At 35.2% G+C, this 12583-nt stretch overlaps 1 protein-coding gene across 1 annotated transcript in view; it reads right to left on the bottom strand.

The window, feature by feature from the left end:
• Positions 1–2038: 2038 nt before the first annotated feature.
• ROCK1 (Rho associated coiled-coil containing protein kinase 1) overlaps positions 2039–12583 on the bottom strand; it is a 159191-nt gene continuing 148646 nt past the window's right edge. Inside the window, exons 28-33 of the mRNA XM_066353644.1 lie at positions 10435–10505; positions 10142–10230; positions 5380–5458; positions 4981–5242; positions 3912–4119; positions 2039–2697 (exon numbers count right to left, since the gene is read on the bottom strand). Of these exons, the coding sequence (XP_066209741.1) occupies positions 2694–2697; positions 3912–4119; positions 4981–5242; positions 5380–5458; positions 10142–10230; positions 10435–10505 (713 nt within the window). The 3' untranslated portion in view covers positions 2039–2693. The remainder of the gene's footprint in view (positions 2698–3911; positions 4120–4980; positions 5243–5379; positions 5459–10141; positions 10231–10434; positions 10506–12583) is intronic.

Raw genomic sequence — 12583 nt, 5'->3', positions numbered from 1 at the left:
CAGAAGGCAGAAGTGAGATGGAGGCTGACAAGCATTATCATGAAATTATCATAATTTTTCTGAAGAAATGGTGACAGAGATCCCAGTGTCCAGACATGAGGTTTGGAAGTGGCAGGAGGAATGGTACAAAGCATCTAACGTGGTGTAAATTGTAGCAGGTACAGAAAAATATTGTAGAGAACCAGCAGTTGTGCGGCTTCCTTATCATGGCACTCACCTGATGCTCACGTTAGTATACTTTGGGAGTTAGTGGTTTCCTGAGCTTAGAAGAGAAGCAGCTCTCGTGGTTGATCTGGCTCTGTAGTATGGCATTTGGAGTCATTCCTCAAAGCTCTCTCAGTTCTCAACCATTCTATGCTCAGGTTAGTGTTTTGTTTAAGAAAAAGTCCTTTCTTGCTTAAACTAATAAAAATGAACTCTGTTCTCTGCACTTTACCGGGCCTTATACATTAATACATTAGACCTTAATACATTAGGTAATGGTGGTGGTTCTAAGAAGATGGTAAGGACGTTGTCAAGAATAGTGACGGGTCTGAGATTCTACTCTACTCGCAAACAAGTTAGCCTGCCAAAGTTTCATGGATCCTGGCAAGACATGAGATGCCTGGATCACAGACAGACAACTTGACACTAACAGTGCAAGCAGCATGAGCCTCATGTTTTGTGTTCACTCCTCTTACTCCCCCCCCAAGTCCCATGGGTGTGACGCAGAGTGGCGCAGGAAGGTGCTTGAGCATACAGTGGGTTTGTGTCACAGGGAAGAAACCCCAAGTGGAGGGTAGCTGGATCTTCTGTAATGAGTTCAAGCAAACCTGCCCAACTGTTGCCCTGGAGGGAGCATTTATTACACTGGACAGCAGACACACATGCCTTCCTCCTTGGAAGACACAGGATCTTCCAAGGCTGTTTACTATACAAATCTCCTCGGAAGAGTCTGGAAGAAAGGCTGTCAGAGCCTCTCTCTGCTCACAAAAACAATTGTTTCCAAACAGACATTAGTCAACTTTTCTTTTCAAATATAGCTGTTCTTTTTTAGGGCCCAAATCAGATCTCTTCTTTTAAAAATTCACTTTAATCTAATGATGTAATTGAATAAACATTTATACACAGCCAGAAAGTTTTAACATGGTTCCTATTCATTTTAGCCATGAGAAAACACCATAGCAGTCATTATTAAAGGTATTCATCCATAAATTACTTTTATTTCTCATTAAATGAGCACAGAGTCATTAGTATATTAATAACAGATATGTTTATTATTACATATCCACCAGTGCGGCTTTCAATACCACTTGAAGCATGCATATCATCCTAGAGACGAATCAGTTTTCCAGTGCTTCTTATTTGATACACATTACTGCAAAGCCATTATAAATTACTGAGGAGGTATTTGGTTAAAAAAATAAACAATAAATCATACTGCCCATATGAATCTACTCTTGTTATTGGACAAGAGTTCAACAGCATTTATCTGGTAATTCTTATGGTAACTGGAAAACATCACAGATGTATTGCCATAATTTTCTTTTATATTGATGCAACTTTGTACATGTTCTGCAGTTTTATAAAATCATTATTTTAGCAGGTATTTTGATGCAAAGATTGTACTTAATTTATGAAAGTTAAACCTCTAAATATTTAAAATTAAACCAATTATCAATGAAAAACTAACTGACACATAACTTTTTGAAAATATGGTTTTTGAAACATCTATATTTAGTCATGGCAGTAAAATAATTCTCTCAAATTAAGGCACTAAAAGCTCAATGCAACGCCCATTGTTCTAAGTGTTCTAAAAATAATTTACATTTCAAACAGTGCATACATTTCTTATATGTTTAACTTAATGTCTTTATCACATAAAACCACAAAGAAATACATTATACAATTACAGAAATGATGTACCCCACAGAATGTTTTTAAACTTGGTTCTTTTGTACAGTTAGTTCCTAATGTCTCTAGCAGTAAAATAACTCAATATGGCTTGGCAAAAATGCATAGATTAAATGTACTTTTTTTGCTTTTCCCCAATTCCCAGTCTACAAACTTGCTGAAACACACACAGTATTTTGTAAAGCATAATGTAAGATATTTATTCTCCATCAAGTCCACCATGGGCAACCAATAATAAGGCTTTTAAATTCTACAGTGAGAGCACTGAAGTCAAGTGATGTCACCGCTTTCTTAAAATAGTTTTGTATAGTCTTGCAAGAGCACAAAAACTGAAGTCTTTTTAAAAAATTGCAGTTATCTCATTTTGAGATATTTTCTTTACTCCTTCCACGAGCTGATCTTGATAGTGATGGCCATTCCACTTACAAGTGAAAGTCCCTTCCTCTCAGTCATATGAGGAAACAGTGTTCTATCATGATTGACAGGCGTTTTCTTAGAAATTCAAAAAGGCAGCACCTTTTTAAAAAATATATATCTAGCTAAGCTTTTCCCCAATTGTACTTACATTACATAGTAATAATTAATCTAATCTACCTGTAGGCAAACCCGCAAAAAAACAAAAAACAAAAACAAATCCTTGGTGTGCTTTTGTGCCAAAGCATGGATAGATTAACAGCAATCTTAACCCTGAAGCCTGTGATATTGTGTCAAAGGAACAGCCTGTTTGCTCTGCATGGTTAGAGAAGCCTGGTTTATCAGGTAGCATCCCACATGATTCCACAAGGTGCCTGGTCACACGATTAACTGTTAGTGAGAAAAAAAGAAAAAACCGTAATTTAAAAAATGCACTCAGTTGGAGAGAAAGGCAAATTACATATCTCTGTAGCTAATAACAAAATTTGAAAAGCAAGAAAATGTAAAAATACATTTAGTATTATCTCCTTTTTGTTTCTACTCTATTTCAAACATATATATGTACGCACACACACAGACACACACACAAAGATATAATAATCAATTTTAAGTAATTTTAGATCCAGCTTTTATCCTATGCAGGAGGGGATTGACACAGGATTCTAGAAAGATTAGTCATGAGTAAAACAATGACACACTGGAGTAGTGTGGCAGCTGAAGAATATAGAAGGAAAAATGGTATAACTCTTCAAAGAATTAGACTTGAGGGAGAGAAAAAATGGGATGAATTCAAGATGGTCTCAAGCCTGCTTAAAAGACTTAGGTGATAGTACAGAGAGGCAAACCTAGGATAGGTCTCAGGTTCTGGAGTCAAATGCCCCTCTTAATTTAGGGATTACTCCAGGGAAAGTTGGTATTTGGTACAGGAGAAAAAAACATAGGCTTTAGAATGAGATGAAAATGGGTTCCGATCCTGACTATGCCACTAGTTATCTATGTGATCTGGTGCAAGTGGTCTAATTCCTCTGATCTTCATTTAGTCATGTCAGAATGAGAACTTACTGAGATATAACCTCTCTTCAAGAAAGGGTTTAATGATGTCCTGTAATTGTTGTTTTTATAGAATATAGTTTTGAAAACATTTCATCAAAACCACAAAAGTATACTTAACTGGAAGTTTCTTTGTAACACCAGTCACTGAGAATACCAAATAGTTTTGATTAAAACAAAGCAAAAACAATGCCAACATGGTTGAAAATAAAAGATAAGCAAACTTTTATATGACTCTACTTACATTGAAAAAGGGATAAACCACAAGATTTTTTAAATATTAAGGGCTTAATATGTGCCATGTATAGACATGACACATATTTAACCAATGCCAGAATTTTGCATGGAACTAAATAAATATGGTATTTATAAATGTGATTAACTTCTAACAGGATAGTCAGTTAAACTAATTTGTAAAGTCATTTCAAATCATATACAAATACCTGGCTACAAATAATGCTCTCTATGGAGAAAAGAACAAATAGATTAAAATTTTAATAGGTGTTATGCAATCAGTTTCACACTGTTAAGGAGGTTAACATTTCAACCCTTACCTAGCTTTTCCAGATGTATTTTTGACCACTTTCCGGAAAGACTGATTTGCAGTGGATCTTGTAGAAAGTGTTCGAGGAGAGGCACGAACAAAACCAGATGGTGGATTCTTAGGTATCTTCTTTACTAAATGAGTTACCCATTTTTTTTGTTCATCCTGAGAACATGCTAACAACAGCATATCTCTTGCTGATGTTACATCATAACTTACTACGTTAAGAAAAAAAAAAAGTAAAATTAAAGTCATAAAATCTAAAAAAGCCCCACTGAATGCATAATTTCCTAAGTTCTAAAATTTGCAAAGATAATGCTTAATCAAGTTTGAACAATACCCCTTTCTCCTTAATTTCATTAAGGCTGAAAACTTAATAAGAAAATACTAGTTATAAACTAATAAGAAAAATAAAATAAGAGATACAAAAAATACAGAAGTGAGACATAAGTGAATGCATTTTTAGAACACAAGTTTCTTATCTTAAAATAGATAAGCCTGTATTATTTCCCTCTAGTTATCTCTGGTAACATTTTGTCTATGATACTGCATACTGGTCCAGGCATGAAAACCAGATAAGAAGAGAACAAGTCAGAGGTAAAAACTCAAGGGGGAACTATAGAACTCACCTATAATTCTTGTCTCCAATTTAGAATAATTTCTCAGTGATAGTTTTTATTTTTTACAAGAGGGTGATTTTCTTTAAAGACATTATGTTCAAAGCTATAATTGTAAACTGATAATTGTTGCTCCACCAGTGTCAAAATATTACTTCATTATTTTTAAAATTTTATTTATTGATTTTACAAGGGGGAGGGTGCAGTTAGAAGTATCAGCTCATAGTTGCTTCACTTTAGTTGTTCATTGGTTACTTGCCTTGACTGGGCAAGCCCAGGGTTTCGAACCCGCAACCTTAAAATTCCAGGTCCATGCTCTATTCTCTGTGCCACCCCAGGTCAGGAAAAATATTACTTCTTATAACCTCTTTTCAACTTGGTATAGAAAATGCTACACTTGAAAAAGTTACTGGGATGTAATTCTCTAATTTGTTATAAGTTGTAAAAATTTTCATGCCTTACCTTTACATGGAGAAATTAAGTCCTCTTTCTTATCTAAATGATCTCTGTGGCACTTTACATGGCATCTTCGACATTCTAGGGCAGGGGGTGGCTTGAACACATGCCAGAGAGGTTTGGCACAGGCCTCACAGTTGGCGGGGAAGTGGTAGAGTGTAGGAATGAACTCATGGCCTTTGTGATTCTGAAAATTAGTTTTTTCAGCTTGTTGTACTGGTTCCATCTCTACATCTTTTCTACATTCACCTTCATTTGCATATAGTATCTATATTCAGGAATGATAAAAGAAGATGAAAAATTATTTGTATCTGTATATACAGATTTCAAATGGTGTAAATATATTTACTTCAGAAAATATACTTGGTACTTAGTAAAAGATCTGAAATTATAATTTATTTTTACCTGGAATATTTTAGGAATTTCTTCAGTTTCAGCTCTGTACACATCTCCTTGGGTTACAGGTCGAACATGAAACAACTTACTAAAATGAAAATAAATATGATATACGCCATCACAAAAACTCACAGTAAAAGAGATAAACATTTCTTGAAGAGAAATTAGTCATTAAAAAAATTAAAATCAAAATAGGTATCACTACACATCAGAATTTTTAAAATAACAATACTAATGAAGCAAATGCTTATGAGGATGTAGAGAAACTAGATCATTCACACAATTGTGGGCAAAATGTAAAATTGCAGAGACACTCTGGAAAGGAGTGTGTCAATTCTTTATAAAACTAAATATATGCTAACCATATGAACTGGCAATTGTACGCCTGGGTCTTTTTACTCCAGAGAAACAAACATTTATATCTGTGAAAATCTGTACATAAATGCTCACAGGAGCTTTATTTCTAACAGCCTCAAACTGTAAACAACCCAAATGAATGGTTAAACTAACTATGGTATATATGTCAGTACCATGGAGTACTATTCAACAAATTCAAGGAAACAACTACAAGTTGGATGGATCTCAAAGGAATTACACTGAGTGAAAAACATAATCCCGAAGTTTACATAGTATTTGATTCCATTTGTATAACATCCTGACAATGACAAAATCATAGAGATGGAGAACATAACAGTAGTTGGCAGGAATTAGGGAGGGGTGGAGAAAAGGCGCTTTCTGTGGTTATAAAAGGGTAACATGAGGGATCCCTATGATGGAACTGTTATTGACTGTGATGGAATGTTACTGACTGTGGTGGTGGTCATAAGAATCTATGCATGCGATAATAGCATACAGATTGAAAAGAAAGTATTTAACATTATTATTATTTGAAGAAGACATCACTGTGTATATAGAAAAGCACTGTGGAATCAAAAGACCTATAAAAATAAATGAATAGGCCTGACCAGGCGGTGGCACAGTGGATAGAGCATCAGACTGGGATGCAGAGGACCCAGGTTCGAGACCCCGAGGTTGCCAGCTTGAGCGCGGTCTCATCTGGTTTGAGCAAAGCTCACCAGCTTGGACCTAAGGTCGCTGGCTCGGGCAAGGGGTTACTTGGTCTGCTGTAGCCCCACGGTCAAGGCACATATGAGAAAGCAATCAATGAACAACTAAGGTGTCGCAACCAAAAAAACCCTGATGAATGATGCTTCTCATCTCTCTCCGTTCCTGTCTGTCTCTATCTATCCCTCCCTCTGACTCTTAAAAAAAAAAAAAGAATAGCAAGATTAGAAGATTCAAGGTCAGCATATAAAAATAGTGTTGGAACAAGATATTCATATCAAAAAAATAAAAACCAAACCAGATATTCACATGGAAAAAGAACTAACTTCAGCCACTACCTCTTATCAAATACAAAAATAAAATTAAGATCATAACTTAATTCTAAAACCTAGAATTATAAAGTTCCTAGAAGAAAACAAAGAATAACTCCAACCTTTGAGCGGGCATAAATTTCTTAGAATACAAAATACGATAATTCTTTTTAAAAATTGATACATAATCTCTGTTAAAAGATGCCATAAAGAAAATGAACAAGTTGGCCCTGGCCGGTTGGCTCAGTGGTAGAGCGTCGGCCTGGCGTGCAGAAGTCCCGGGTTTGATTCCCGGCCAGGGCACACAGAGAAGCACCCATCTGCTTCTCCAGCCCTCCCCCTCTCCTTCCTCTCTGTCTCTCTCTTCCCCTCTCGCAGCCAAGGCTCCATTGGAGCAAAGATGGCCCGGGCGCTGGGGATGGCTCCTTGGCCTCTGCCCCAGGCGCTAGTGGCTCTGGTCGCAACAGAGCGACGCCCTGGAGGGGCAGAGCATCGCCCCCTGGTGGGCAGAGCGTCGCCCCCTGGTGGGTGTGCCGGGTGGATCCCAGTCGGGCGCATGTGGGAGTCTGTCTGACTGTGTCTCCCCGTTTCCAGCTCAGAAAAATACAAAAACCAAACAACCAAACAAAAAAGCCCCCAAAAAAACCTAAAAAGAAAATGAACAAGCAAGCCATGCATTGGGAAATATTTGCACAACATATTTCTGTCATTAAATTTGTATACAGTACACAGAACTTCTTCTACAAATCAATATTAAAAAGATAAGCAACCCAATTAAAAAGTGGGCTAAAGACTTGGAGACACTTAAGAAAAGATACACAAATGGTCCATACATACATGAAAAAATTCTTGGCATAATCAGTCATAAGAAAAAATACAAATTAGAACAATGAAATAGCATTTCTTTTTCAACTTATAAGGGTGACATTGGTTAATAAAATTACGCAGGCTTCAGGTGTACTAAATCTACAATACATCATCTACACACTATATTGTGTGTTCACTAACAGAGTCAAGTCTCCTTCCCTCACCATTTATCCTTCCTGCGACAGCATTTCATATCCATTAGAACAGAAAAAAAATCAAAGACTGACAACACCAAATGTTGGTGAGGATGTGGAGAAACTGAAACTCATTACTGGTGAGTATAAAATAGTATAACCATTTTTTTGAAAACTAATTGGTAGATTTTTTAAAGATTAAACATAGATTTATTCTATGACTTAGGATTCCACTCCTAGATATTTACTCTTGAGAAATTAAAACTTAAGTCTTCAAAAGGAATGTTCATAGCAGTCTAATTTATAATAGTCTCAAAGTGGAAGTACCCAAATGTCTGTTAATAGAACAATGGATGAACAAACAGATATATTCATTCAATGGAACATTACTCAGCAATTAAAAAATACAGACAATTGCTGCACATAGCAAAATTCTAGGCTGAGTGAAAGAAGCCAGGCACAAAAGAGTACACACAGTATATTCCATTTACATTAAGTTGTAGAACAGGCAAATTTAACCTTAGTGATAGAATTCAGACTTTTTTCATAGAAGGGGCAAAAGTGAGCTTTCTAGGATGGTGGAAATGTTTTTTATCTTGTCTTGGGTGGTGAGTACATGGGTATTTACAATCACAAGACATTGAACAGAACATTTAAGATGTATTCATTTTAATATATGAAAATCATACCTCAATAAAAAGGTAAAACAAAAACAAGCTCTCATTGATCTAAAAAGTAATTAACTTATTGAAAAATGATGTCTCATTTTTTTTTTTACAGGGACAGTGTCAGAGAGAGGGATAGATAGGGACAGACAGACAGGAACAGAGAGAGATGAGAAGCATCAATCATCAGTTTTTCGTTGTGACACCTTAGCTGTTCATTGATTGCTTTCTCATATGTGCCTTGACTGCGGGCCTTCAGCAGACCAAGTAACCCCTTGCTTGAGCCAGTGACCTTGGGTCCAAGCTGGTGAGCTTTTTTTTTGCTCAAGCTGGTGACCTTGGGGTCTCGAACCTGGGTCCTCCGCATCCCAGACCGATGCTCTGTCCACTGTGCCACCGCCTGGTCAGGCGATGTCTCTTATTATTGTTTATGTATTATTCCACTTACATGATCATTTAAATTTTCACAACTAATGCTTTTTAACCCTTTGAGTAGTGAGTTGTTTTTTTTCATGCTCGCTGACTCCCAGGAGTAAGCTTTTTTTTCAAAAAATAAAATTAGTTAGTTACAGTTTTATTAACTTAAAATCATATTTGTTTTATAACCAATTTATGGAAACAAGAAGAACACATACATTTGCCTTTTTTAAATGTTGCCTTACACATTTTAAAAATAAAAGTTTTGTACGATCATACTCTGGATCAGGGGTCCCCAAACTATGGCCCGTGGGCTGCATGCGGCCCCCTGAGGCCATTTATCCGGCCCCACCACACTTCCAGAAGGGGCACCTCTTTCATTGGTGGTTAGTGAGAGGAGCATAGTTCTCATTGAAATACTGGTCAGTTTGTTGATTTAAATTTACTTGTTCTTTATTTTAAATATTGTATTTGTTCCCGTTTTGTTTTTTTACTTTAAAATAAGATATGTGCAGTGTGCATAGGGATTTGTTCATAGTTTTTTTTATAGTCCGGCCCTCCAACGGTCTGAGGAACAGTGAACTGGCCCCCTGTGTAAAAAGTTTGGGGACCCCTGCTCTGGATGGTCAGGAGGCACGAGGTCAAACACGAACGTACATACTACTCAAAGGGTTAAAAAGAGGAAATAAAGTATCAGTACTCTCTGGTATTTGCTCAATTATTTTTATATTCTAACTATAACTGGCTTAAAAAATGTTTAATTCCAATGGCAATACTTCATTTAGATTTATGTTTCTTTTGAATAGCACCTACTACACTTCTCTTTTAATTTACATTTTGTTGCATGTCTTTTCTACTACTAGTCTATAAACTCGTTAAATAGGAAACTATCTTAATCATCTTTATACATTCTACAGTACCCATGACAGTACAGGCAGCAGTGCTAAAAAATGGCTTTAGAATGAATACAAGGAAAAAACATAGCTGATTATAGGCTTCTTTGACCTGTTTTTAAAAAGAACAGATATATTTGTATTTCCTTTTTTAAAATGATCACATAATCATATACTTTTTGAGATGTTGTCTGAACTTAAAACTAATAAACATGGAAATAAAAAAAATCTGTCTTTAGAATACATAAATCATATATGCACAATCTTTCACATTTTGCTAAAATTATATTTAATGTGAAGTTATTTAAATTTAAGAAAAAAGATAACATTAAATAAAATATAAACTAAATCATAAGTATAAAAATAATTATCAAAAGTTAATACTCAGCTGACTTAAAATTCAATCAAAAGCAACTTACTCTATGTCTAGTACCATAGACGGATTGGATTGTTCCTTATCTTGTTCATCGTTGTAAAACAAAATTTTTTTGCTGCTTACCACAACATACTGAAATGAGAAAAAAGGGGAAAGAGGTGTAAGAGCAACATTAACTTGGTTTAAAGTAATAGGCACAATACCTGCCATTTATATCTAAATTATATTGCATTAATCTAAAATCATGCTAATAATAGGGCAGTTAATTCAAGTTCCATGCTTTAAAGGTAAATATATAACAAAATATCAACTAGAAAATAATGGGGAATAAAGTACCTGTTTCTTCCAGCCATATCGTTTGATATTTCCTCTATTTGGTATTGAAAGCCAACCTTCAATTCTTGACTCTAGGAGAAAAAGAATATATAGTATTCAGTCTTCAATTGTAACAAAAGGAAAAGCTATTACAAGTTGTCTGACAGCATGCAGCGACAGGCATTTGAACACAGCTAAATGAATAAGTGCTATAATTTGCTCTTCCATGCTTCAATCACAAAATCAACTTTAATGGCCATACAAAGATTGCAGAAAAAAAAATTCCAAGCCACTTTCCCCATAAAATTAACATTTAGTACTTAATTATAAATGTATGAATTAACAACAATAACCTTAAGAGCCAGGCAAGACTGGAATGGACTGCAGCTTAAATGGGATATGATACAGAAGACTTTAAATATCATTTAACATTCATATAAAAATACTTAGCAAAAAAAAAATTATGCAGCAAGTGGAACAAATCAGAGCCATGATTTACACAAGAGCAAGCAAAAGTACAGAAGTATCCTATTACTCACAGAAGATAAGAATAGAAGATAAATAAATAAGGAATGCAGGCAGAATCAACTAGATATAAAGAATAAGAGACAAGCATTTTATTTGTTTTCTAAGTACAATACTCTGATAAACTTTTTGGTAAAACACTCATAAACAATTTCAATAAAACTGTCCAAAATTAGTTGATGGAGTACTTAATTCTAGTGGTTAAGTCCAATTATAATTCTTATCAAAGAGGTGTAAAGCCTTTTAACTAATTGTGGTACCAGAATTCAATGAACAGCAAAAGAACACAGAATTCAGTTGGTCAACTGTTATACTTTAACCAGTTTGTACATACCAGAAATTCCTTGGCAAATTTAATCAAGGCATTTTATAGTAATTGTTGCTAGTTTAAATATAATTAATCTTTATTTGAAATACTCAGGAGAAAAAGATGATTTTATTAGAAATGATTTTGTATCAGGTTAGAGATAAGAGCATTTAATTATTATTATTATTTTTTAATTTATTTTTTCAGAGACAGAGATAGAGTCAGAGACAGGGATAGATAGGGACAGACAGACAGGAACAGAGAGAGATGAGAAGCATCAATAGTCAGTTTTTCGTTGGTACATCTTAGTTCATTGATTGCTTTCTCATATGTGCCTTGACATGGGCCTTCAGCAGACCGATTAACCCCTTGCTCGAGCCAGCGACCTTGGGTCCAAGCTGGTGAGCTTTTGCTCAAACCAGATGAGCCCGTGCTCAAGCTGACGACCTTGGGGTTTTGAACCTGGGTCTTCTGCATCCCAGTCCGATGCTCTATCCATTGTGCCACCGCCTGGTCAGGCTTAATTATTTTTATATCTATTTTATACTTGAAATACAAAAGAATGGAAAAGTAACCAAATTTAAAATATAATATTGTAATGTAACAGATTATGTTATGGCTCAAATTATGATCTAATAAAAAAGATATCTACCTATATCTATATCTATATCTATATCTATATATTGCCCTTCTTCACATAGAAGATGAAAAACAGCTCAGTCTTACAGTAAAAGTAACAAGAAGTAACATTAACTGAACACTTTTTTTGCTTAGTGCTTTACAAGTGCTTTTCTCATCTAAAAATAAAATGTGTATAATACCATTAATACAGGATATTTCTCCATGTATAAGATGCACCATCCCGAAAAATTTGGGGTCTAAAAATTGGGTGCGTCTTATACAGTGGTTGTAGTTTTTTTTACTTGCATTTCTCGCTTTTTCACATGGATGAGGAGTTAGTTGTATGAATTTTATAATGAATAAAACTTGAGTTCAATAACTTTATGTAATACATTTACCCACCCCCCAAATTTTGGGACCTAAAATTAAGGTGTGTCTTATACATGGGGAATACGGTATATTTCTAGAAATATAGGATAGGACAGGTTCTACTATCACTTTCATTTACAAATGGAGAGACAGGTTTGGCAAGGGAAAACTGACTTGCCTAAGAGTACTCTACCAAGTAAGTATCAAAGCTCTAAGGTTCGTCCAGGTAGTCTAATCTCTGAGTTTATGTTCCTAGAGCACAATGCTGTTCTTTTAACAAGCTTTGCAGTTAATTCAGTCCGGGGTCATGTTCTTTTTCCAACTTCTTCCTTAATGTACTTAATGTCC

This window comes from Saccopteryx leptura, chromosome 11, assembly GCF_036850995.1.
Source record: "Saccopteryx leptura isolate mSacLep1 chromosome 11, mSacLep1_pri_phased_curated, whole genome shotgun sequence".
NCBI lineage: Eukaryota > Metazoa > Chordata > Mammalia > Chiroptera > Emballonuridae > Saccopteryx > Saccopteryx leptura.
The sequence above is the reverse complement of the archived record's forward strand: the minus strand, read 5'-3'. Positions and strand labels throughout refer to the sequence as shown.